Source organism: Equus caballus, chromosome 25 (assembly GCF_041296265.1).
Source record: "Equus caballus isolate H_3958 breed thoroughbred chromosome 25, TB-T2T, whole genome shotgun sequence".
NCBI classification, from domain to species: Eukaryota; Metazoa; Chordata; class Mammalia; order Perissodactyla; family Equidae; genus Equus; species Equus caballus.
The window spans coordinates 22,492,805-22,519,181 of NC_091708.1; the positions used below are offsets into that span (position 1 = coordinate 22,492,805).

Below are 26,377 nucleotides of genomic sequence, written 5' to 3' on the forward strand. Positions count from 1 at the left end.
GCCCTATAGGTTACCAGCTGAAAAGTGTTGTTCATGAATATGCCCTGAAATGACACTTCCTGCTGAAAGTTTTTGTCTTTCCTCAAGTTGGGAAAATTCTATCAATTATTTACTAGACTGTGTCTGTCTGTGCTGTGCATTTACTATTTTTTTGTGGGCAAGAATCATCAGCACTGAGAACATACCTTTCAATTTTTCAGTGCCCTGTGCCACTTCCTTCAACGCCTCCATAAGGGCCAGGTCCTCCAGGGGACTCCCCTCTTTGAGGCTGTGCTTCTTCCGCTCTGCTTTGCGACGGTTCTTAGATGATCGCCTATTAGAAATTAGAGATGTTGAAAAAGGGACTCTCCTTGTGCTGAACAGATTAAAATGAGTGTAACTGTTGGCCACTAAGTTTCTGGGAAACCAGAGAGTATACAGATGGTATTTATATTTTGGGAAAAATGGTGACAAGGTGTTAAAGCGACACCTAAAACAAAACTGGGAGAAGCAAGACTCACAGGCAGGAAGTAGTAAGGAAAACCCTAAAAAGTAATGTCTGGCCTGGAAGTTTTGATTAATATCAGAGTAAAATAGGTTACATCTGATAATAAGAGCTCGAACAATGAAGAGAACAACCAACTTGAATTTTGTAATAAAAAACAAATTTAAAGCCAACAAAATAAAAATAAGGAGATACAGAAAAACCAGACAGGAATTTGAATACAATAAAACATTAATGAATCTCACATTCTTTCCTGTCTCAGAGGTCTTTAAATAAGCCATTTGTTTTGTCAGAGGTTCTCTCACCTCAGCTCTTAAAAGCCCAGGTCTAGCTGCCTTTCTTATAGTTTCTGATCGCCCCATACAACCTCATAGATCTCTATTCTGAATTCCTAAAGCAAATTCAGTTTAAAAATATAATCTTGCAGTTTCTGTTTTCCAAGCAAGACCATAAGCTCATATCTCCTTAAAGCTTTTTGGTAACCTCCACTACAACTAGCACACGGATGTTCAACAAATACTTCTGACCAATGGTTACACTGGGTCAAAGTGCAACGACTCACTTTATATTATGACTTCTTCCAATCCCGATCTTGAAGAAGCCTGAAATCTTTTTTTCTTCATAATATTTTTATTTTTTCAGTGCCTACACATTATAGTCACTTAACATTTGTTAAATGAATAAAATCAGATGTTATATAAATTGAGTACCCAGTGTAAGTGCTACATGGGCACTGAGCAAACACACAGGCCACGAAGCTGCAGCAGAAAACATTTTAATGCTGAGTCTAATCTCTTAGACGTGCTAGGAAAGTCCAGCTTTCACACGGCCTTAAAGAATGCCCTCTCCCTCCCACTGCACTGTCCTGTTTGAAAACTGACCCATTTACTTGTACTTTCCCCATATACCCAGGGCATGGTCAATGTGCTGAATAAACGTGATACATACGCTGATATCCTGGAGTTACTATGGGAATATTTGCCACTCATGTCACTGCCACTCACGACACTGCTGGTTTCAGAGAATAGATCTGAGTCTTGACCATGGGGCTCATCCTCATCTAGAAAAGAAGAACCAGATGCAGAATGAACATCCCTGCTATGTGGGTTTACCTTCAGTGATGTAAGTGGATTATAGTTAACCAGGGCATATTTAAGGATGGATGAAAATTATTACAAAGTTAATCTCAAAATGAAATGAGATTATATTAAATACAGTTTTATTACTGTAAACTAGTACTTTACAAAACTTTTTTCTTTTCTTTCATGTTTTCCAAGCAAAGAAACTTTCAGAAACAAGAAGAATCCTTTTGTAAAACACAGGAGTCAGCTGCTCCGGTTAAGGGGCGGGGGACTGTTAGGCAGAGCTCTTCCCCCGTCTGCGTGGTCCTGCCCCCAAGCCCTTCCCAACACCCACAAACACAGACATCCATACATACACAGGCCCTGAGGGCTTTCAGAGCCCTCAGACATCCCCCCCAACCCCGGCACGGTAATCACATTGCAGGAGGCACAGTAAGCATCCCTGACAATGTGTGATGTTGTTCCCCACCACGCGGCAACATCTTCATGCAGACACTCACCCAGATTCACCTGCTGTGCTTGCTCCTTGAGCTCTCGAACCACCAATAAACGTTTTTTATGACGAATGAATGTGGCTGTCTGAGAGTCCAGAAATGCCATATAATTTTTCTGGGCTGAAGGTATAGATGGAAAATAACTTGGGTATGATGTTTAATCAAAGAGAAAAAACTAGAGGAGGGCAGTGAGGGAGTTGGAATTTAACAAAAAGAAACAGTTACTAGGTTTTCCAAGCAAGATTTTTTCCTTAATGAGAATTAATCTACATTGTTTTAGGAAAATAAACTAGAGATTGACATTCCAGACCTCAGAGTTCACCAACATCATTCTAGAATACTCTCTACCACTAAACTTATAAAATCACCTGAACAAAGACTTGGTATCTAACCCAAGAGAAGACAGGCAAATAAAAGGAGCTCACAGGAAGCTGTTAATAAAAATGGGAGGAAAGTCACTGACACACTCCCTAAACAGAGGTATTAAGCCTGTGCAGATGAACTGTCGGCATTTTCCCAGGTTCTCAGTAGTGGAGAAAATCCAAGAGCAGACTATATGGATTGCAGGGCCAGATGCTTTCAGTATCCAGTCGGGGCACCTAAAGTGCACGATACATGCAGAACCCTCCCGCAGTTTTAATGAGGATGGGGGAGAAAGGAGCAGAGAGGGTAAGCATGTGAATGTGTGTTAACGTCACAAAGGGCAGACATTATTTACAAGGTAGACTGTGCTAAAAAAGGCAGAGCTTAAAACCAACCCTACTCTCAAAAGATTTCTCTAGAAGTCAAACTGATGTCCTTTTTTCACTTTTGCTTTAAGCGTCATAGTGACCACTAGTATATTCTAGAACTGATAACACTCATCTGTTCTCTAGGAACCATCAACTTGATTTGTAAAGCGTCTTCCTTTTATTTTGTCGATATTCACTTCGAAAAAATTTCAAACCCACATAAAAGTCCCAAAAGTTCAATGTACACATCTATGCCCTTCACCCAGACTTATCAATTGTTAACATTCTGCCATATTTCTGGCTTCCTGTTTTCTCTCTCCACACACACACTCTCTCTCTCTCTCTCTCTATTATTTTTGTGGAATCTTTTGGAGAGTAAGTTGCAGATATGATCCTTCCCTCCTAAATATTTCAGCTTATCTCCCTTAAGAATAGGATATTATCTAACCACAATGCAATTATTAAGTGCAGAAAAGTGACCATTGATACAATACTATTATCTAATATATAGTTCACATTCAAGTTTACCAGCTATTCTTAAATAGAAAGATTCTCAACCATACCTTCTCATAGGTCTTTAACACATATTTTATGTGCTACTATTTAATAATTTAGCATGTTTAAAAACCCTGGTCAGAATTAAATATTACAACTAGTGGAGAATTTTGACCGAATCCATATAACACATGATTAAAAGATATAACAAGGAAGGGAATGCTCCCATCTCCCTCTCCCCATCTCTATAACTCCAAATGAGGAATATTACCTAAAATTGTAACCCTCACCTTCTAAAATGGAAGGCTTTACGTTGGTTTCTATAATATCCAGTCTGTTGTATTTGTATACCTAAAAGGAAAAAATACAACAATTTTAGGCAGGAAAACTTCAAGCCCTGGAGAGTTAAGATACTTGGAAAGAAATGGATCACTTTAGAAGTGACCAGGATATCTTCCAGAGGAACAGACCTGGCATAGGGCAACCAATGAAAATTCAACTCACTTCAGTAAAAAATAGTTATACTCCACATTTAGAGGACCAACTAATTCCAAACATCAAGAATAACTTTTTTTTTGAGGAAGACTGGCCCTGAGCTAACATCCGTGCCCATGTTCCTCTGCTTTATTTGTGGGACGCCTACCACAGCGTGGCTTGACAAGCAGTGTCACGTCCGAACCTGGGATCCGAAACCGTGAACCCTGGGCTGCTGAAGGGGAACGTGCACACTTAACTGCTGTGACACCCAGCCGGCCCCAGGAATAACTTTTTAAAATGGTTTAAAAACCACTGCTTGTCCTTAGATGGGGAACCTGAGCTATTTCTGCTTAAGTGCACTAGCCTCAGAAGACAAGCAGCTCCAGCTCACCCTGTCACCCCCGCGCTCTCGCTCTGCTTAGCCCCTAGCACTGGGAGGATTTTTAAAGTTCTCTTACCACTCTCAGAGCTTCTTCCCAGGCAGCTCCTTCTAACAGTAAGAGCACAGCTTCTTCATAATCCTAAGGAGGGAACATCAAGGAAGGCAAGAGTAATGGAGTGAGCGTGTTAGATGCCACTGTAACAAACTGCAAAACTGCCTACAGAGCTGCCTCTATCCGCCTTTCCAGGCTATCCGTTAGACTCCTAGTTCTCAGCATAGTGCCTGGCCTAGAGTACATGCTCAATAAATACTGATACAAAAGACAAGGGAGGGTATAGATTCTGAAGGTAATCAAAAAACACACGCTAAGTATCATCTCTCTACATTCCTCAGCATCAAAACCACCAGAGAGGTCTGTTAAAAACCCCATTTCCCCAGCTTCACCACCAAGTTTGATTCAGTAGATTTAGATGGGCTCCTAAGCTAACAAGCCCATACTTAGAAAAAATGGTAGACTAGAGCAGTGATCTTCTAGACTTTTTTTTTTGCTCTTTTAATGTTTTTCTCCAACTTTTTATTTCAAAAAAACTTCAAACCTACAGAAAACTGAAGAATGCATATAATAAATAAGTGTAATAAAAACTTGCATACCCTACAGTCCTCAAGTGTTTTTTTTTTTTTTTTTTAAAGATTTTATTTTTTCCTTTTTCTCCCCAAAGCCCCCCGGTACATAGTTGTATATTCTTCATTGTGGGTCCTTCTAGTTGTGGCATGTGGGACGCTGCCTCAGCGTGGTCTGATGAGCAGTGCCACGTCCGCACCCAGGATTCGAACCAACGAAACACTGGGCCGCCTGCAGCGGAGCGCGCGAACTTAACCACTCGGCCACCGGGCCAGCCCCAGTCCTCAAGTGTTTTTGATGTTTATACCCCTTCCAGTAAAAATTTGTGATCCTGGGCCGGCCCGGTGGCGCAGCGGTTAAGATTGCACATTCCGCTTCTCAGCGGCCCGGGGTTCACCGGTTTGGATCCTGGGTGCGAACATGGCACTGCTTGGCAAAAGCCATGTTGTGGCAGGCGTCCAATGTATAAAGTAGAGGAAGATGGGCATGGATGTTAGCTCAGGGCCAGTCTTCCTCAGCAAAAAGAGGAGGATTGGCAGTAGTTAGCTCAGGGCTAATCTTCCTCCAAAAAAAAAAAAATTGTGATCCTGTACCCCAATACATAATTACTTAATGTACTTATAAAGCATATAAAACACAACACATTTTTAAAAGTTGAACTATCTAAGACAACTGGCTAAGTTTTTCAAGTAGTCACTGTCATGAAAAGGGAGGGCAAGGGATTACATTAGATTAAGAGAGATTTAAAGGACAGAAGATACAAAATGCAATACATGGCCCAAATTGGAACCTAATTTGGATCAATCTACCGTAAACAATTTTGGAACCATTGAGGGAACCTGAATTATTAGATAAATTAAAATGTTATTAACATGGAAAGATGAAGATCATAACCAAACAAAGCAAATTTACAAACAGTACAGCACAAACAGTGTAATCTCATTTTGGTTAAAAAAGTATGTGTGTTTGTGTAGATAGAGAACTCTAGAACGAATAGGAGGTGCTAATAACAGCAATCTCTGAGTGGTAGGAAGGAGGTGTTCTGATTTTCTTGTATTTGCTTTCAGCATTTTAAACCATCTATCATACATATATATACTACCTTACATAAGTTAATTTTAATTAAAAAGACTAAATAAAAGTATTTTCTTCCCAGACCCCAACAGATCATCTTGCATATGCCACACTAACAGGCCCATACCACAGGTCCACAAAGGGACATAGTATGATGTGTTTTACTTCACGGGCAGACAGTGTGTGTGTGTGTGTGTGTGTTTTATCAAAGTGAAAATCATATAACATATACAATTAATCATTTGAAAGTGTATAATTTGATGATATTACTGTATTCACAATGTTGTATAACCACGAAAGTTTTTTTTATCACTCCATTAAAAACCCTCTATACCCATTAAGTAATCCTCCCCATTTCCCACTCCCCTCAGCTCCTGGTAACCTCTAATCTGCTTTCTGTCTCTCTGGATTGGCTTAGTCTGGATCTATCATATAAAAGGAACCATATAATAGGTGACCTATTGTGTCTGGCTTCTTTCACTTAGAATAATGTTTTCAAGATTCATCCAAGTTGTAGCATGTATCAGTTCTTTGTTCCTTTTTTTCCCTTACATTTTTTGATTGTAGTAAAATATACCTAATAAAAAATTTACCACTTTAACCACTTTCTAGTGTATAGTTCAGTGGCATTAAGTAAATTCACACTACTGTGAAAACATCACGAACATCCACTACCAGAACACTTATCATCTTGCAAAACTGAAACTCTATACCCATTAAATAATTACTGCCCATGTTCCCTACCCCCAGCCTCTGGCAACCACCATTCTACTTTCTGTCTCTATGAATCTGACTAATCTAGGTACCACACATAAGTAGAATCATACAATATTTGTCCTTTTATATCTGGCTTATTTCGCTCACCATGTTTTCAAGGTTCACGCAGGTTGTAGCACATATCAGTTTTTCATTCCTTTTCATGACTGAATAATATTCCTCTGTGTGTGTGTATCACAATTCATTTATCCATTTAGCCACCACTGATGGACATTTGAGTTGTTTCTACCTTTTGGCTATCATAAATAATGCTGCTATAAACATTTATGGACAAGTTTCTTTGTGAATGTTTCCATTTCCCTTGAGTATATACCTAGCAGTGGAATTGCTGGGTCATGTGGTAATTTTATGTTTAACTTTTGGAGGAACCACCAAATTGTTTTGCAGTGGCTGCACCATTTTACATTCCTACCAGCAATGTACAAGGGTTCCTATTTCTCCATGTCCTTGACAACACTTATTTTTCATTTTTTTGATTCATTCTGATATATTCATACAAAGGAATACTATTCAACAAAATAAAAAGGAATAAATTGATAAATGCTACAATATGGATGAACCTCAAAAACATTATCTGACTTCCAGTTTCTGGTCCAGCACATAGGAAACTTGGAAGTTGTCACTGTAGCCTAACAATAAGTAAAAAGCTGAACAAACTGAAAACCAACAACTCTTCTTAGAGCCGTCAGAGATTTGAGATCACAGGGCAAACTGCTGCCCCCAAAATTGGAGAGAGAGACAGGCAGATACAGACAATTACTACTCACCAGTGCAGAAACCCACAAGCAGAAATCTCCACCAGAATCAGTAGTAGGGCAGGAAAAATCTAAACTGTAACGGACAAATGCCCGGAGGCTCACTGTGGACAAGGCTAAGAGTTAAAAACTCTCTGGGGGCCCAGACTTAGGCAGGCTCCCTTGCTTTGGTGAGTTTTTACCCCCAGGAGCCTTACCAGGTTCTCACATTTAACATCAGAGGGAAACCTCCTTGCGCTTCCAGCAGCGGGGTGGAGGGGAGAGGGGGGACACTTTAAAACACACCCAGAGCAAGCTGTTCTTAATAAGCCCTGCTCTCAAGAGACTATTTTGCTAGAACCTAACCAAAATGGGTTTTACAAGGGATTAACCTACGCGGGGAAGAGAAATACCCAACTCCACCTCCCTTTGGCCTTCCTGTCCCGCCTAACGGGTGAAAAAGCTGAGAAGCGCTGGTGAAGTTCACAGTCTAGGGGCACAGGCTCACTAAAAGACTGAGACCTGACCATAGACTATAGAATGCTTCTCCTCCCCCACACCTTATCACTAAAGGCCTATTTTTTTTTCGTTTTAAAGATTGGCACCTGAGGTAACAACTGTTGCCAATCTTCTTTTTTTTTTTCCCTGCTTTTTCTCCCCAAATCCCCCCAGTATATAGTTGTATATTTTAGCTGTGGGTCCTTCTAGTTGTGGCATGTGGGATGCTGCCTCAGCACGGCTTGATGAGTGGTGCCGTGTCCACGCCCAGGATCTGAACCAGTGAAACCCTGGGCCACCAAAGCAGTGTGTGTGAACTTAACCACTCGGCCATGGGGCCAGCCCACTAAAGGCCTATTTATCAAATTTCTGTTTACCCAGTACATCACATCAGGCTTGCAACAAAAAATTACAAGGCATACAAAAAGGACAGAAAAGAGTTCAAAGAGACACAGCAAGCAACAGAACCAGACTCAGATATGGCAGGGATGTTGGAATTATGAGGCCAGGAATTTAAAGTAAGTATGATTAATATGCTAATGACTCTAAGGGAAAAAGTAGACAAAATCCAAGAACAGATGGGTAATATAAGCAGAGAGATGAAAATTCTGAAAAGGAATCAAAAAGAAATGTTAGAAATCAAAAGCATTACATGAGTGTAAAAAGCCACACTAAAAAGACCACATATCAGATGGTTCCATTTACATGGAATTCTAGAAAAAGCGAAACTGCAATGTGACAGAAAGCAGATCAGTGGTTGACGGGGGCTGGGAGTGGAGGGAGGAGACTGACTGCAAGGGGAAAGAGGGAACTTTCGGGATGTTCGACATGTTCTACGTCACGATTGTAGTGGTGGCTACACAACCGTAAACATTTCTCACAACTCATCCAATTGCTAATTTTAAATTGGTAAATTTTACTGTATGTAAATTTCACCCCAATTAAATATATAACACTTAAATATATACATATATGGATTAATCTTCATTTACAAAGAAAAAAACATGGTGGCATCTTACACATTTAATTAGCCATCTTAAGTGGTATATCTTTCTATTTCAACTTCTTTACTCTATTACGTATATTTTATTCATTGATGTTTTCAGCCAGTCACCCAACATATTTTCTTTCCAGGATCTACTGATATCAAATTTTAATTACCTTCTTTCACTCGCTCGTATTACATGAAAGACACTGAAGTATTTCAAAAGCACAACTATGTTATGGAAATGTGCCCACAAGTAACAACTGTAAAATACACTCTCTCGTCAAAGGCTAAAACTCTAGAAGGCAGTAATCCCTGCTGTCAACTGTGTATGTGTGTCCTGTTAGTCTGTGGCCAGTGTCAATGCACGGTTTTGTTATTTTCATAATAAATCCTATAATTCTATCTAAAGCTGGTATAGGTACTTATCTTTATAATCTGCTAGAAAATTGGAACTCATCAAGCTACCTGAGGTAAAAGAGACATTTCCAATAGAGAGAGTGAGAGTAAAAGCCAAAACAGCATCTACAGTTCACTCATTTTGTTTTAGAATGGTCCTTCCTCACTGTTTCTACTTTGCCAAGTTAACATTAAAAACTACAACTACCTTGAGATTTAATTAACTACTTCGTACCAAGGTCAAACCACTACTACATATTATAGCAGAGCTCTTTGGTATTCTACCTCACAGAACTTAAAATTAGTTAGAGTTACCTCAAGTTTAGATTTCCAAGTCTAGTCAGCAAGACGGAAGACCTGCAGGGCAAACAGTATCTCTGGACTTCCTAATTATCCACAACTCCTTTAATTTTAATGATCCATGAGGTACAACTAGGAAGCCCTTGCTTACTGACTGAGGGTTTTAGAGGGAGGAGCTGCGTTTACCTGGGCATACTGTTCCAAAACCGTGGCCGCGGCACTGTGCCTCCTCTGCTCAACGAGCTTTCCTGCAAAGGTAACAACAAGCATTTGACCACAGTTGGCTTGCTAAGAACAGTATTACCAAAACTCAAGTTGAAATGGTTTTCGGTGGTACTATTTAAATCAAAATCAAAACCAAATTGGAGATAAGCCCTAAAGAGCATACATTCAAATCAAATTGCTTTAAAACAGCATTTTCAAAAGTACTTCCTATGACTATTCCATAGGATAATAAAAGGAAGTACCAAAAAAAATTCTCAGATCAAGTAAGTGTGTGAGGAGGCACTGGGTAACATAATTAAACAGGTTATTTTGCCGAAGTGTTTCATTAATAATGTCTTTATTATGTATCAAACGATATACCCTGTGAATTTTTTCGAGGGAAAGAGGCTGGAATTCCATAAAGTCCTATTTTGAATGGCAGTTACAATATAAATTTAGCAAGGATGTGAAAATCATGTATAGTCAAAATTAGGCAGGAAAAATGCTTACAAAGGCATGCATATGGGAAACTGACCTAACACCTTTCACTAAATCCATTTTTTCCTCTACGGAAGAGACTGCTGTCTCTTTGGTTGAGCACTAGATGGCGGTAGTTGGCTTCTGTTGAGGGCCATGCAGTGTCTTTAAATCCTAGAATCACTCTCAGCCCAGATGAGATAATCATCATGAGAGACACACAGAACCCGGGGCTGACTAAGGGGCTGGCAGATTCACGCCTCCCATCTCACGCTAACTCCAGGGCATATTATCACTGACATAAACAACTAGAGTCACTTCCATTATTTAAAGAGCGATCTTTTCTTTCTTTTGCTGGCGTGTGTAAATTGATGAAGTTAAAAGTGCACATGAAGTGACTCCACCATAGAGCATTGCTCAAAAATCTTTGACCACTGCCTTCCCCACCTTTTTTGCTAAACATCTAAAAGAGCTAGGTGTACTCCATCATAAGGCATGGCAGACAGCAAGCTAAAGAGTTGTAAAGACTGTAAGAGAAGATCATAGATCCTAAGAACAGAGCTAGAAGGTATAAACTACCAATAATGTAAGTTTCTAAAGCAGAAGTAACAATGGAGCCAGAATGAATAACTAAAAGGCCTAAAGTTAGGAATTCTCAACACTTGTAAAAAGAGTCCAGCTTGGAAACTGAGAGGGCTTTAAGAGAAGAACCTAGAGATCTAACAACCAGAGAATGACAGAAAAACAAAAGTGATAATCTTACACATTTTTATAATCCCAAGGAAAAAAGAATAATGCAAATAACTAAGGAAGATATGTACATACATTTAACAGGATATAATTTAGAATACTCTTGAAAGAGTAAGGGGAAAATATACCAGCCAATCACTTACTTCAAGCACAGTTGGGAGGGCCAGAGCCCCCATTCATCTCTTTTCCCAGGCAGTCCTTAACCATTCTAAGAAGTCAGACTCTGGTATAACTTTTGCCTCTGGTCTAGGCAAACCCTAGACCCTGAAACAGCTAAATTGCCTTTGCTTTCAGAATGCTTATACATTTGACTTTTTCTTTCACATTTCTGAAAATTGCTATTATGGTTTCCAACAAGCTGTTGTCTACACCTGAATGGCCCCACCCCAAAATTCATCTTTACCTTTTTATAGGGTACACGGCCACCTAGCTACACTGCACTAGGTGTGGCCATATGATGTAAGTTTCAGCAAATGAGATGGAGCAGTGATAGTGTAACTTCTAGGTCATTCCCAGTTTAAAGCTAAGTGTTCTCCCATGACTCTGGCTTTTCCCCTTCCCAAGGAATGGAATGCAGATATGAAGAGAATCCCGCTACCACCAACTGCCTAAGAGATGGCAGAGCAACACGGTGGAAGGACTCATCAGTCCTAAGATGACACAGAAATAAACTGCTTTCTTTACTATGCCATTGCACTTTCGGATTCTTGTAGCAGTTTAACATTTACTTAATAAACCATTCTAAACTAATTTTTATCATGGAATATGAGACTGCCTCAAGGTATGCTGCCCTAAATTTATTTCCAAAATTGCCAAAGAAAGAAAGAAACAAACAAACAAAACACCTCTGGAGACTTCTCACTGTGAAGAACCTAAATGACCGTGTTTACCCGCCAGAGTTCTGCCGAGGCCAGCCAGCTGGTCTTTGGTCAAGTGAAGCTGGGCTGCCATGCAGAGAGCTTGTTGCCAGCTGCCACAAGCCAGAAAGGCACTGAGAGCTTTCTCGTAGGCACCACAGCGGGCAAACACAAGGCCCGCTGGCTCACAGAGGTGCTCCTCCATCAGGTGTTCACCATAAGCAATGCTGACATCCTATGACAAGAGAAGATGTAGGCTTGGTGAGGAAAAGAGACAATCATTTTTTAAATTTCCAAAGTAGGCTGCCTCAGTCACTATGCTTGAAACTCTCCTGAATCACTTAGCAAAATCCTGTAGTTGATCAGTGAATTCAGTCATTTTTCAATTCAAAACTGTACTAAGGATGTGCCATTTATTCACTCAACAAATAATTACTGAATACTATTCAGGTCAGTGGGAATAATATAACAATGCAAAAAATAAAACCAAACCAGCAAAAACCAAACAATAACAAGACCCACCACCAAGTTCCTCCTCTTGTGGTGACAGAGAATGACTCATAAACACAACATGGCCCATGACATAATGGCAGTTGCGGTAAAGGGACAGAGAGCAATGGGACTGCTATTTCAGAGGGCTACAAGGAGAATACATCATTTGAAGAGTTAGGGCAGAGTATTCAAGGCCAAGAGCACAGACGGCACCATCGCCACCTGGCAAGAATGTGTATGGAAAACATAGGAAGGAATAACAAGAAGGCTGGTGTGACTGGAGCGGAGAGAGCATAGGAGAGAGGAATAGAAAATGAAAATGAGAACAGAGAGGCAGCCATTGGCCAAACTCCCTATTCCCCAGAATCAGTGTTAGGCAGGGACATAGAGAGGAATATAACACGGAGTCCCTGCCCTTAAGAACCCACGGCCTGGTGGGGGAGACAAATCAGGAAATTAGCAGTTTGATAAATGCCATCACCAAGGTTAGAACAAGGTGCTCTGGGAGTTCAGCATTTGGTACCCTGTCCAGGAAGGGCTTTTTGGCAGAGACAAGCTGAGAGTTTGGAAGGACAAGTAGGGCTAAAGGAAGGGGAAGGTGGAGGGCTGGAAGAGGCAGCAGATGCTGAAGAAGCAGGCAGGGGCCAGATCAGAGAAAGACGTGCAATTTGTGGACGAAATTGAAAATGGTGGTGACGCTGGCCCGGGCTCTGTATCCCACATCGGCCACTTTATAGCTCCAGGTCCTTAGGCACGTTGTTTCCTCATTTGTAAATTGTGCACAACACCTATTAGGATGTTATGAGACTCAAAGATGTTTAGCTTATAAGCAAAGTATCTAGAATATAAGAAAAGCTAAATAAATATTTGTTTAAAGAAACAAACCAAACTATCGCTCTATTCTGAAATATATGGGAAAGATCTGCACTTTTCAGGATGATCAGTCATGCAGCAGTGAGGCTGGGCTGGAGGACAGGGCAGGATGGAAGCAGGAAACCACAGGTGGGAGCTGCTGGGGTGTCCCTGACGAGGAATCAGGGACAACTGCTAGGCTTCTGGCATGGGTAGTTTCTTCAGAAGAGGAACAGGTCAGGGCCATTCTCCCAGACAAGAAGTTCAAGATGAGGCTAATGAGTTTGAAGATAAACCTTAAACCAAGGATGGGGCTATGGACTCAGGATCCTCACCCCTTTCCAACTAACACACAAAGCAAAATCAGGATAGCCTCATTTCACACACCACACACCTTGTACTGCTGCGAGTCCGATGGATATAACTTCAGGGCTTCGTTATACAAGTTTTTATCTTTTATTAAATTTAAGCATTCTGGGAAGTACTCAGGTCCTGCAAGAATAAGATTCACACACATGCAAACTTAAGACTTTGGAAACATAATGTATTTTATCTCTACCAATGGTCCCTACACAAAATCAACAAGGGACCTTTTAAGATCTGCAAAGTCCGAGTAACTGGAAAACAGAATCCAGAAATTTTGAATTTTAATAAGCACCACTGCAGATTCTGAGGTATGAGAAGCACTGATTGGGATCAGAGTTTTACTTAAAAGGAAATTTTACACTACCCCTGGAAAATGACTATCCAGCCCAGTGTTTGCTCAACCTTCTTAATGAGAATCACCTGGGGAGCTTATTAAACATACACATGCCTGAGTCCTATCCCAGCCCAGCTCAATCAGATTCTCCAAGGAAGCCAGAAGCTGAATGCTTAACAAGCACCCCAGCTGACACCCTGTGCCTGTCTCGGCGCTCAGGAAAGAATCACAGCTGCTGAGGCCGGAGGCTCCAGCCCAGGGGTGAAGCAGAAGTGGCACTGTGCTCCTCCCACTCCATCACTGCCAATCAAAATTGCGTCTTTCAGGGCACAGCAGGTGGGCACTGTCAGTCACCCCAGGCAAGCTGGGTTTCCCTCAGGTGTTTGCAAACACCCTGAGAAGAGTGAATTATCAACCAATTTTGATTTTGAGAGACTGCAGTGAATTTAGGAGATGGTCATTCTTAACCTAAAAAGGATCTGCTCTATTTTCTCAGCTATGGAGCTCCTCCAGTCCACAAAGACATCTGCCTTATGCTCAGCTTTTCAGAACATATGATAAAATAAGGTGCACACACATAATTGTTAAAGTTTTCAGGAGTGGAAATTGAAATCAGTCTATATCAAAAGTAACATTTTATTTTAACTTACATGCTGCCTAGTTCCAAAAAAGATTTGAAGCAGAAATAAACATACTAATCCTCACACTTACCACATTTGCTGAGGTGGCCAATGGCTTTTTCATACCGTTTCAAGTATTTGTCTATGGTGAACCGCTGATAATTAGTTTCCATTTTCTTAAGTGTATTAAGAAAGGGAAGATATTCTTTGGGATCCTAAAAAAAAAAAACAGGACAACTTTATTGCTTTATTGCTTGTGATCATATTTACTTATAAAAATAAATATATATTATAGAAATAAACCCAAAGCTACATGATTTTTAAAATATCTACTATATCAATATATTAATTACATATTATATAACACATAAAGATCAAACTACCTAAAACAAGTTTTGGAAAAAATGCTGTAACATATGGGCATTATTAGCTTTCATTCAGAATAATCGTGGCTAACTCTCACCTATGTCTCACAAGAGACAATTATTTCATAGCTAATAAGAAAAACAAGGTTGCAATCTAGAAGATATTCAACAAATGCACCCAAGTTTCTCCTAGAAGTGCCAGGCATTGCAACTGGAGCTGTTTTCATGGCATTTCATGCCCTCCATTTGCAATAAGCAAGTGTTAAAGGTAAAATTATACTGAGTTGGACGCAAAACTCTGAAGCCCTGACAACTAAGTTTTTACTGGCACTGATCAGCTCTAGCTCTGTGCCATGCCCCGTAATAAAACTGTTTTCTTCCTAAAAAAGAAATGCTTCCTATTTCATTGGGCAGGATGACTATATATAAGAACAAAACCAAAAAAACCCAAGAGAGTAAATAACCAAGTGCTCATGCATGTGATGTAGGGGATAACTACAAGCCAAAACTTTTAATCGATCAACATCTAGTAAGAATTCGTTATGTACAGAGAAAGCAACATATAACCCTTATCCTCAGGAAACTTACAATCTAGTAGAGGAGACAGACTAGTATGCATGAGTAGGCAATGGGTGCAATGGAAGCACATATGAGGGCCATCTCATCCAGTGCCAGTGTGGTGGGCAAGGAGGCAAGAACGGCCTACTGGGAAGATGTCACCTTGGCATCCTTCAACCTAGATGAGTGAGAATTAGCCAAGTGAAGGGGGAGGGTGAAAATGGTGGAAGCCCTTAAGTCCACGGGAGAAAGAAGTAATTCTACCTACAAAGATACATGGTGGCTGGGGGGACAAAAGGACTGCCTTTCCTCCTCTGCAGAGAAAAACAGACATCAAGACACGGGAACAGAAGGATGCACAAACCCCAGAATCACGGAAGGGTTTTTAAGCATTATGGCTTCTAAACTTTATCCTAGTGGCAATGGGGAGCCCACGAAGGATTTTAAGCAGAGGAATGAAACATCAGGTTTTCCTTTTGGAGAGGATCACTCTGCCAAGAGCAAACAAAGGAATGACAGGGGATGAAATTGAGGCTGCAGAAAAAAGATGAAAAATGTATAGACCAGTGGTGCTCACACGCTTTGACGTGGCATGCTGAGGTGGGACAAGAGGCCCCAAACCCTTCTATTCTCCATGATCCCTCCTTCTACTGGAAAAAAAGCTATGTGATAAAGAACTGCACCGGAATACGAATCATTTGCTATATTTCCTTTATAAGAGGAAAATTTGTTCACACATACGCTTATAATCTTAAAAATAACCAAGTAATTTTATTTCACTTGTTCAACCTAGCAATCAAAATACTGTGATTAGCCCAGAACTATGACAGAGAATGAGGCTCAGAAGCCTCTGGAAACTCACAGGCCTGTACTCACAGCATTAACATCAGACAAAATGCTGTTCTTTCAGGAGGAGGGTTTCATACTACCACAATCACATGAACATGAACCAAAAGGATGTCAAAGTAGTAACTCCACACACCTTCTGTGACTTCTCAGCTACCATGAGGACTAAATCAAAGTCATAGGTCCCAAGCGAATGATCATATAACTCATTAACATCTACCAGAAGCAGCAGATGCTTCAGGGCCTCCTCAGCAGTCACAGCATCAGGAACAGATGGAGCATGTCCTGTCAGTACGTAAGAAAACAAAGCAGAATGAAACCATTTGGGGAGCAAACCCACACACTAGCAACATAACTTAAAAGACAAAGCAACACATTTTCCTGAGGGAATTGGACAACAGATGAATATATACTTTTGACTCTTTTGTAGGAAAGCACTCAAAAAAACTGGCACAGGTCTTAAACTGGAGACCAAAAGGCCACACGTTAAATCTCTGATGAGGTACTGGTCCTATTAGTACGATCTCCAGAAGACCGAAAGACCAGATGTTAGTCGAGGGCCCATTAAACACTGTCCCTATCAACGGGTCTCTACCTTGGAGCTCGTGTACCTTCTGCAGCACAATTTCCAGTTCTGGGGTTGTTTTCTTCACGTGAGAGGTGAGTATTGACAGGCAGTACCTGAGGTAGTAAGTGAAGAACACCAGAATGAGAAGGATGAATAAGATGAGTAAGGACAACCATACACTTCTCTTACTCAAAAGATGCCAACTACAGAAAGCGCGCATACTTGTGAGGATTTATGTTCTCCATGGCTGCTCTCATAGCGTCGCAGACAAGGTCTACTTTTTTCCCATCAGGACCCCTGGACAGCTGGACAGTGTTGGTAACTGGTGGAGGATACATGGTCTTTGTGACATCTTCTTCCCTAAGAACAAGTGTGTATTAAAAGGTCACTAACCGAACACATGTCCCAGCTATCAAACTACTAACACATACCCAGGAGTGCTGACGAGATAATAAATAAAAATGGCTTTTAGAAAACAGTTTAATTATAAAAATATTTATATAAGGTGAAAAACAGAGAAACTTACTGAGAAATGAAAACATGTCCACAAAAGACTTGTAATGTTTTTAGATGTTTTATTCATAGAGCCCCAACTGGGCACGGTCCAGGTGTCCATCCACAGGGGAATGAACTGCAGTATGTTTACACTATGACATACTACTGAGCAACAAAAAAGAATAAACTGGTACATACAAAAACATGGATGAATCTCAAGATAACATACTGAGTGAAAAAAGCTTTACTGACACAGAAGAGTAATTACTGTATGGTTCCATTTATATAAATTTCTTAAACAGGCAAAACTAATCTATGAAGAAAAACTGAAAAAAGTAGTTGCCTAGGGGTTAGGGATTGACCGAGAAGAAACTTGGGGGAAATTCCTGAGATCAAGGAAATGTCCTCTATCTTGACAGGGGTTTGGGGTAGACAGAAGTATACATTTGTCAAAATTCACTGAATGGTACACTTACGATCTGTGCATTTCACTAAAGTTGGACCTGCAGGGGGACCTCATACACAAAAAATACTCTCTAGTTAATGCCATGCAAGGTGAAGCAGTGACAAGTAAGGGAGACTGATGTCTACAATTACCTTGAAACTTGTCTTAAAGAAAGACGAATGATAAATGGACAGACAGCAAATAGTGATAAAGCAAATACAGGAAAATATGAACTATAAAATCTAGGTGGTGGTACAGGATGCACACTGGACAATTATGTCAACTTTTCTATACGTTTTAAATTTTTCATTAAAAAATTAGAAAAAAGTCATTGCAGAAAAAGACACCATTTGATTTCAATTTCATAAGAACAATAGTTTTACGAGTACATCTAAAAATAAAGTTAAGTAATAATTCTGAATAACATAAGGCTATTTTAAAAGGAGGGAAAAAAGCAAAAATCCAGTACATGTGACATCTAAGAGCTTCAGTGATTTAAAAAAAATACTGAACAGTAAGTAATTTTTCTCATCTAGCTATTTATCTGTTTGAAATCCTTAACAGAAGAGAGAAAATTATGAATATGATACTCATGAGTTACTTAAAACACTTACTTTAATTCTGTGAAGAACAAATTAATGTGATTTACAGAATCTACCTGTCTTATGAAGGTTTCCACATTTTCAAGAAACACCTACCCCCCAAAAAAGAAGACAAAATACTTTAGTTGAGATCATATTAGTTCAAGTCTAAAGTAAAATATGGTAAATATCAGATTTAGAACGTTACCTTAGGGTTATGATCATGAATCAGATTGAGATTAATTCTCAGTTTTCTCATGCATTCGAATGCTTCTTTAAACATAAGTCTGTGAAAAGACAAAAAACGAAGCATTTCACAAAAACTAAGCTCCCTGGACCCAGCACATTTCCGTTATGATATAAACCAGTTATAATTAGATTACAGCCCAAATGCCAAACAACTACAACTGGACTTGCACTCTGAAATCACAGAATGACGAAAATCAGACACCAGGTTCATTTACCTTCTTAAGAAGTGTGATTTAATCATCATGGCAGGCTGAGGACTACATCTCCACATACACACGACAGAAATCATCACAGAATTTAGGACTACTTTCTTTCTTAACAAAATGTTAATAAAGATCTTTCTTTATTAATGCCAAGTTTCCCGCCAATAGTTTCAGACAATGGATCATATCCTTCACAACACTGGCTCAGGCATTTTGGGGTCTTAGGCCCCTCCGTTAATCTGCTAAAAGCCTTGGGCCTTCTACCAAGGTAAATACACAGAGACACAGTTTGATGCACAATTTCCCTGGGTTCACGGGCCATCTAAAGCCCATATGGATGCCCACAGGCAGGAAGCCCTGTTTTATATGATGAACTTCAGGATTCTTTCTACGAGGAATGTCTATTACACCAAACGGTATTAAAATCAAAGTGTGGAAAAAAAAAGAAGCCTCTGAGAATCTGTTTGAGTACAACTGTAATGACGGATTTTCAGACTTCTAAGTTTTAAAAATTTTAATGGAATACTTATTGTCTTCACACGTAAGTCATAACAAGTTAACTAGTCATATATATAATACTTACTTGTCCAACCACTTCCGAATCTGAGCTAAAACCAGGGCTCGATGATGAACAACTTCTAAATTTCCCCTTGGCATCTTAAAATAAATAAATCAAATCAATAACCTTTTCAATTAAATAGAAAAAATTTAATTACCCAGGATATACAACTTTACCTAACTCTTCATAGAGAACTACCACAACACTGGAAAATGAGCACACTTTTTATTGTGCTCAGTATTTACTTTGACTTTTACGAGAAGCTTTCCTTTCAGCCTCACTGGGCAGAGCCTGTATTGACACTCTGGATAAAGCTAACAGAGAACTTAGCAAGGAAAGGCTTATAACAAATTACTAGAAATGATAAGAGAGCCTAAAATACAATCTGCAAGAATTCTGTTTGGCATTGACTGCCTAATGACAATCAGAAACGCAGCCTGAAAAATCGGCTTACCTGTAATATAAGCTTTGTGTCCTGGGGCACAACAGTGACAATGCGTGAACCCCTCTCCACCTTCCGCAGAGATTCCCCGTTAGACATGTGGTTGCTGCTCAGAGCTGCCTGCAATGCTAAAGACACCATTGGCTAAGCCTCAAGAATCACTGTCATGACAAACCACCCTCCTTTAACTGCAGGTGAAACTGCACATATTATCTGAAATAGAAGAAAGCAATTAACAACAGGGCCTCTTTGCTCTCCCACTCAGCCTCAAGACCACTAGCTTTTCTGATAAACAATCTCACCCCTGGATCCTGCTCTCTCTCACAGAGCCATCATGCATATACACATAGACAACTTCTCAACTAGTTTGGAAAACACAGGGAGGATTGGGCAGCTTCTCTATTTCTTAGTGTTATCAGTATGCCATGATCATATCAGTGAAAAGATTCCATGCTCTCAAGTTAGAAGCAAAGAGAATAAGTGGGCTCGTTAAAAAAAATAAGGAAAACACACACACACATACACAGGGGGAGGGAGAACATGGAATGAAAGAAAAAATGGAGCCAATTTCCTACAAACCACAAGATGGAGTCCTCCAGATGTACAATGGAGGGTGGCCACGGGGAGCAAAGGAAGATGACAAAGAAGTTAGAGCATACTGCCAGTTTGGTATCTACATGGTAACTCAAAGTAAAACAGTAGATTAGTTATACAATAAAATTTTCTGAAAAACTTTTGTTTAACTTTAGGATGTGCTACTTACAGAAGGACCTACTTCTCTTTGCTAACTGGTATAGATGATTTAACTGAGATATTATGTTGAGATTAGGGGCTAAGTAAACTCACTCTAAAAGTTTTCTCCAGTCTAGGACTCCATGATAAAAAGCCAAAGTAAGAGACAAACTTAACACTCATCAAGACTTCATAGGGGCCGGCCAAGTGGTTAAGTTCGCACGCTCTGCTTCAGCGGCCCAGGGTTTCGCCAGTTCGAATCCTGTGCGCAGACATGGCACCACTTGTGAAGCCATGCTGAGGCAGCATGCCACATGCCACAACTAGAAGGACCCTCAACTAAAAATACACAACTATGTACTGGGGGGCTTTGGGGAGAAAGAGGAAAAATAAAATCTTAAAAAAAAAAGAAGACTTCAAAGGATACAAGATATTAGGAGAGGACAATTTTCTATTTTAAACACTGAAAACTTACTTTTAAATGACGTATCTCTCAGGCAAAAACACTGGCAGGTATGCGAATGGGTCGTCAATAATAAAAACTCATCATATACTGCAAATGATGTGACATTTGAAGCAACCTACAACAAGGCAAGGGGGAAAGTTAGCTTTATTACTTGGAGCCAACAGTAAAAAGGATCTAGCACCAAACCAAACCTTGATACCTCAGTGTCATTGATGAAAAAGCGACACCTGTCAGTCAGACCAAGAACACATTCCTGCAAAGACATAAAATTGAAATTACAAACAATTCTAACCCAACTATTTAAATCCAACTTTTCTATTACATACTTCTCTTGCCCTGTGATTTCACAGTGAAGTCCTTGTAATCAGGACTGAATACCTAAGATGTGGTCCAGTGGAAAATGGAGCCTGATGCCATCCAATCCATCAGTAGGCCCTGTCATTTCTATCTCCTATGTATGTCTCAAATATATCACCTTTCTGCCCCTCACTGCCTCCACTCCAACAGTCACTTTCACTCCTGTTCCTTTCCAACCAACTCTCCACTGGGCAGCCAGAATAACCTTTGAAACCAGGAAGCAGATGACATTACTCCCTGATTAAAATCATCAATAATTTTCCAGTATTTGTTAAATAAACAAATCAACACTTCTTCCTATGGCCTATCACTAAGCTCCAGCCACACTGCTTCCTTTCAGTTTCTTGAATAAGCTGAGCTCTTTCCAAGCTCAAGGTGTCTACAGCTCCTCCTCCCTGAAACACACTCTCTTTCTCGGGCACAGAGCTTTCTTTTTCTTCACATCTCAGTACACACACCAGCACCTCACAGAGGCTTTCTCTGACCACCAAAAGTAGGTCTGCTCATCTCATAGCTACCATCCTTAAATCACCTCCAAACACCTGTCTCTACCATTATACTCTTTTCATTTCCTTCATTCTCCTATCAGAGGGATAACCACACCTACAGTGACAGATTGCAAATCCAGAAGAACAGGAATTAGCTATTTTGCTTTGTATCCTACCACCCACCACAATTATAGGCATTCTAATATTTGATGAATAATAACCTACCGTACACTATTTTTGAGATTACATTTCTGTTGTTCCCAAATGGTATTAATAAAACTAATTTTGAACGTTTTCTACAACTGGGGATAAAAGTCTGTCAACTGTATTTTTCTATTTTTGAATTTATACCTCCAAAGAAAGGAATCAACCACTACATGCCAGGCAGTCTCTTAATCCCATTTCACAGGTGAAGCAGCTGAGGCTCAGGAAAGTGGATAACTTCTCACTGTTGCCTTGAGATTTGGCAGAGACTCAGGCTCACCCCCAAAGCCCACTTTTTCTATTTAATACTATCAGTTCCTGGGTCACTGCTCTAATGGTAAATTTTTCTGCCCTGTGTTCACTTACCTCTCCTCCAATCATGGCCAATTCAGTCTGTGTGCAGGGATAAGGAAGTCGAACAGGAAATCCACCAGGGTTCTTCCATGGTTCAACAGCCAGAGAGGGTGATTCTGCAGGATTGGCAGAGGAGGTTCACAAAGAGCTGATCTGCTTTTTGTAAAAAACTGTCACATCGATACTTGCTAAAACATTTAACATGGAATCTGGATCACATTCCGAATGTGTTTTGGAAACTTATTAGGGTACTCCAGTTCATTACAAGAGAAAACAGAAGTAGAACACACCTGTCAATTCCACATTACAGCTTAGCGTTTTCCAGGGTACTTAAAAGACCTAACAATCAATATGGCACTGACAAGATATTCATAGGGACATGTTTTCTAGAATTAAACATCTATATAAGCATAAATATACTTTCCTAACATTATGATACTCACCCCAAAGGTACTTTAGTATCTGGCCATCAGCCAGCTGCAATGCTACTGACTTGGTCTTGGAATTGCAACACAGACTGATTATGACGCCCTCTACTGCTACTGACGAACTGAAAAAAGTGAAAAAGGAGGCTGGGTGTGAACAGATCATTTTTCTCAAAAGCAGTGACATTTCACCGACTTTGCAAAACAGAAAAAGAAATGTGCAATTTCCCTTTGGTGTTACACTGCCTATTTCAACACAATATACATAATACATATATAGATATAATATACACACACAATACTATACATAACACACACATATATATACACACCAACAGATATAGACAGATAGAAAAACTATTGCAAGGGCAAGCCCAGATAAAGCAATTACCTGTCACATGACACTATTTCTCACAACGCCAATAAGCTAGGTGTCTACATTGTAAAGTCATCACTCCTATTCTGGCAGCAACCTAATACAACTTATTGCAACTTATTATAATTTATTGCCTTCACTAGACATGCATAGTACCAACGTAATTTCTGTCTTCTTAAAAGATAAACTGTATCAAATGAAGCAGTGAATTGATAGGAAATTGAGCATGCTCAAAATCTGTATTCATGGAAATCTGTGGGTCATCATTAATAGGAAGAGGGAAATCTGTTATTGCCATTATATTTTTACCTGAGTCAATAAATAAAGAGAAATGTATTAAGGGAAGTGGAAGAGGTAGCAATAAAAGCAAATGGTGCCAAGGCTAGCATTTATTCAGAGTTTTTAACCAATCTACAAAAAACCCAAATGTCCCAAATTTTGTGAGGATAAATTATCCACAAGCAGGTAAAGAAACTGGAGCTAGTCTGGCTGGAATTGGATCCTGGCTCCACCCGCATGATCTCAGGCAAATTACTTAACTGATCTGTGCCTTAGCTGTCTCAACTGTAAAACGAGGGTGTTTATAGTACATACTTCAAAGAGGCATTGTGAGAAGGAAGCGACTTCATGGAGGCAAAGCACTCAGAAGAGTGCCTTTCACAAAGCACAAGCTGTAGTAAATGTAAGCTATTGAGATACTTTATATCCCTCAAAGACATTAATAATTTCTATGAACAAAATACTCTTTGAAAAACAAACATCAAGGCAGCAGAAATCTATTTTAAATGACTTCTCATTTCTTTACAACAAATGAGATGACAGCACCTAGCTTTTCCTTCTATAAGCTAATGATAAAAAATTTCAAACCTGGAGAAGTAGAAACTTGCATAATTTAGACATTTCTAATGTAAATTATTGTTTTTGAAAAGCAAGCCCCTGGTTAACTTAAAGTGCTGCACGCAGCTAGAACATATTCTGCATCCAGACATATTCACAAAAAGCTTTTTAAAAATATGAAGCATTATGAGTCAAAGATTAGGAGTTAATGCCTACATTAGAATATGTTTCATGTATACAATATGGAAAGGTTCCTTCCTAACAAGGGCTTTCAGAATTTAAATCTAACTAGTAGATCTTTAATCACAAATCAATGTAGGGATTAATATTCGTGTTATGCCTAAGGTGCCCAGTTTTAACACCGGAAACTTGAGGATTTCTTGAAGATGTCTAAACAACACTACTGCACGACAGGCTTGCATTATAGCAAACAGCACTCATTAACTAAAACCGGTTATGTGACAAAGATGCAGTCAGGAATCAAAATGAAACTCAGAGCCAGGGAGCAGGGAAATTTTAGCAAAGAAAAATAGAAGAGACTTTCCACTAGTAAATGTAGTCAAGTGCAAAATAGAATGAATAGAAAAGGAAGTCGAAAGAAGTATTGTGAAGTCGCCACATAAAAACGAAGCACATATATAGATAGATAGATAGATAGATAGATAGATAGATCTTATAATTGATTTTAATAACTAACAAGGGTGATCAGAGTGGCTAATTTTCATGGGCTAACAATTACCCTGCTGGAATGTAAATATAAGCTGAACTAAAGTTTTTAACGCATCTTACACTTCTTGAAACATTTTTAGTCTGTATTTTGACATGACAAAACTAGCCTTCACCGTTTTGCTAAGTGTGTCTAACAAGGAAGCTACTGCCCCTCAACCTTGCTCACTAGAAGCCAGAGAAGTTCTATGTTCATAAAAGACAAAGCCTAACTCCATCTGCTTATTAACACGTGGAATAGAGGCACATGTTGCAATACCTAATGTTGAGCTGTCCTTGTTCGCCATCTGTCTCGGAAGGGGCCACAGTCAGATGGTGAATGACAAACTGTGGGCTGGACTGACTGTAGCTTACAGCTAGGAAAACGTCTTCTTGAATCCAGGTGAGAAGGCTGAGCTTTAGTGGGTTTACTTCTTGCTCTTCACTATTCTCGAATTGAATTCTGTTTTAAACATTGAAGAATATCCAAGACATGAATAAAACTTTAGTATCACTGAGATTTTCCTGAACAAAAGAATGAACCACCTTGTAGACGGTCAACTCCTAATTATTTGGAGGGATAAAACCTGAGGTAATGCCAAATACTAGAAAATCCAAAAATAATGTTTGCCTGGCTTAAACATATATTTTTCTATTTATTTAAAATTAAGTTTCTTACACTCTGAGATCTTTAGATTTGAAGAGAACACTTTAAGAAACTGATTACACAAGAAAATTACTTGCCCCAGGTCCTACACTAATAAACCCCAGAGGCTGTCCAATGTCACCACTTATCAGCATTCAAATCAGGCTCCAGCTGATATTTGGGTCTCAGAAGAATGGGTCCTCTCCCAGGCATCTCAGATCGAAATAACTAATTAGCTTGAGAGATGGTTTCTCTGCTTCTAATGCCTTCCTTCTGTAGCATTTACACACCAGAGGAGGGAACGTTTTTGCCAACTCATGCAGGAACTCATAATGGCTACTACCTGACTTTTAGCTCAAACAGCAAATCCTCAGCACGCACTGAAGGAGCTGGGTCACTAGCCTGATCTTCCTCCTCAAGCAGCTCTCCCTGGACTGTCTCTCCACTGCATGTGGCCCCATGCAGGAGCATTCCTACCTCTGGTTCTCGCCGACACCCTTCTGTTCATGGTACCCAATGTTCCCAATCCTTCTTTGCCAATCCTAAACTTCTCTCTTCTTCAATGATCAAGATAAATATTCATGACCTTCATGAAATCTTCTCTCAACAACTCAGAGTTATCCTTCTCTCAATTTTTTAGAAATGAAACTATATTCTAAATTGCCTCACACTTTCTAGTTTGCCTTAAATTTGTCCTCTAGTGGTTTCAAGTCTACGAAATGAAATAATTCATGTAAACGTTCTTTGAAAACTACTAAGCATCATACAGACAGCCCCCAAATCATATGCAAGTTGGAAACTTACATACAGTTATTAAATATATTGCATATATTTAAGAAACATTATTTATTAATTTGGTTATTTGTTCTCTTCAGTTCATTACTCCTATTAATTTATGAATACATGCTCCCAGGAGGTAGAGTAGCGCAATAATTAAGGACATAGGGCTTATCAAATAGAATAGAATCAAATCCTGCATTCTTACAGAAG

At 39.6% G+C, this 26,377-nt stretch overlaps 1 protein-coding gene across 11 annotated transcripts in view; it reads right to left on the reverse strand.

Annotated features, from left to right (window-relative positions):
* ELP1 (elongator acetyltransferase complex subunit 1) overlaps window positions 1-26,377 on the reverse strand; it is a 52,267-nt gene that overhangs the window by 6,681 nt on the left and 19,209 nt on the right. For 8 of the 11 annotated variants that reach the window (XR_011432547.1, XR_011432545.1, XR_011432548.1 and 5 more), the window contains exons 14-34: window positions 25,022-25,204; window positions 22,842-22,948; window positions 22,411-22,514; window positions 21,195-21,248; window positions 21,005-21,110; window positions 19,810-19,925; window positions 19,380-19,453; window positions 18,553-18,631; window positions 18,378-18,457; window positions 17,046-17,183; window positions 16,851-16,936; window positions 16,392-16,540; window positions 14,578-14,701; window positions 13,561-13,658; window positions 11,856-12,057; window positions 9,721-9,782; window positions 4,222-4,284; window positions 3,577-3,637; window positions 2,067-2,180; window positions 1,433-1,544; window positions 186-313 (exon numbers count right to left, since the gene is read on the reverse strand). Coding sequence is in view for 4 of the 11 variants with exons in the window: in XM_023629846.2 (XP_023485614.1) it covers window positions 186-313; window positions 1,433-1,544; window positions 2,067-2,180; window positions 3,577-3,637; window positions 4,222-4,284; window positions 9,721-9,782; window positions 11,856-12,057; window positions 13,561-13,658; window positions 14,578-14,701; window positions 16,392-16,540; window positions 16,851-16,936; window positions 17,046-17,183; window positions 18,378-18,457; window positions 18,553-18,631; window positions 19,380-19,453; window positions 19,810-19,925; window positions 21,005-21,110; window positions 21,195-21,248; window positions 22,411-22,514; window positions 22,842-22,948; window positions 25,022-25,204 (2,240 nt within the window). In the remaining 7 variants the exon portion in view is untranslated. The remainder of the gene's footprint in view (window positions 1-185; window positions 314-1,432; window positions 1,545-2,066; window positions 2,181-3,576; window positions 3,638-4,221; window positions 4,285-9,720; window positions 9,783-11,855; window positions 12,058-13,560; window positions 13,659-14,577; window positions 14,702-16,391; window positions 16,541-16,850; window positions 16,937-17,045; window positions 17,184-18,377; window positions 18,458-18,552; window positions 18,632-19,379; window positions 19,454-19,809; window positions 19,926-21,004; window positions 21,111-21,194; window positions 21,249-22,410; window positions 22,515-22,841; window positions 22,949-25,021; window positions 25,205-26,377) is intronic. The other 3 variants (XR_011432551.1, XR_011432549.1, XR_011432550.1) reach the window with 1 other exon arrangement.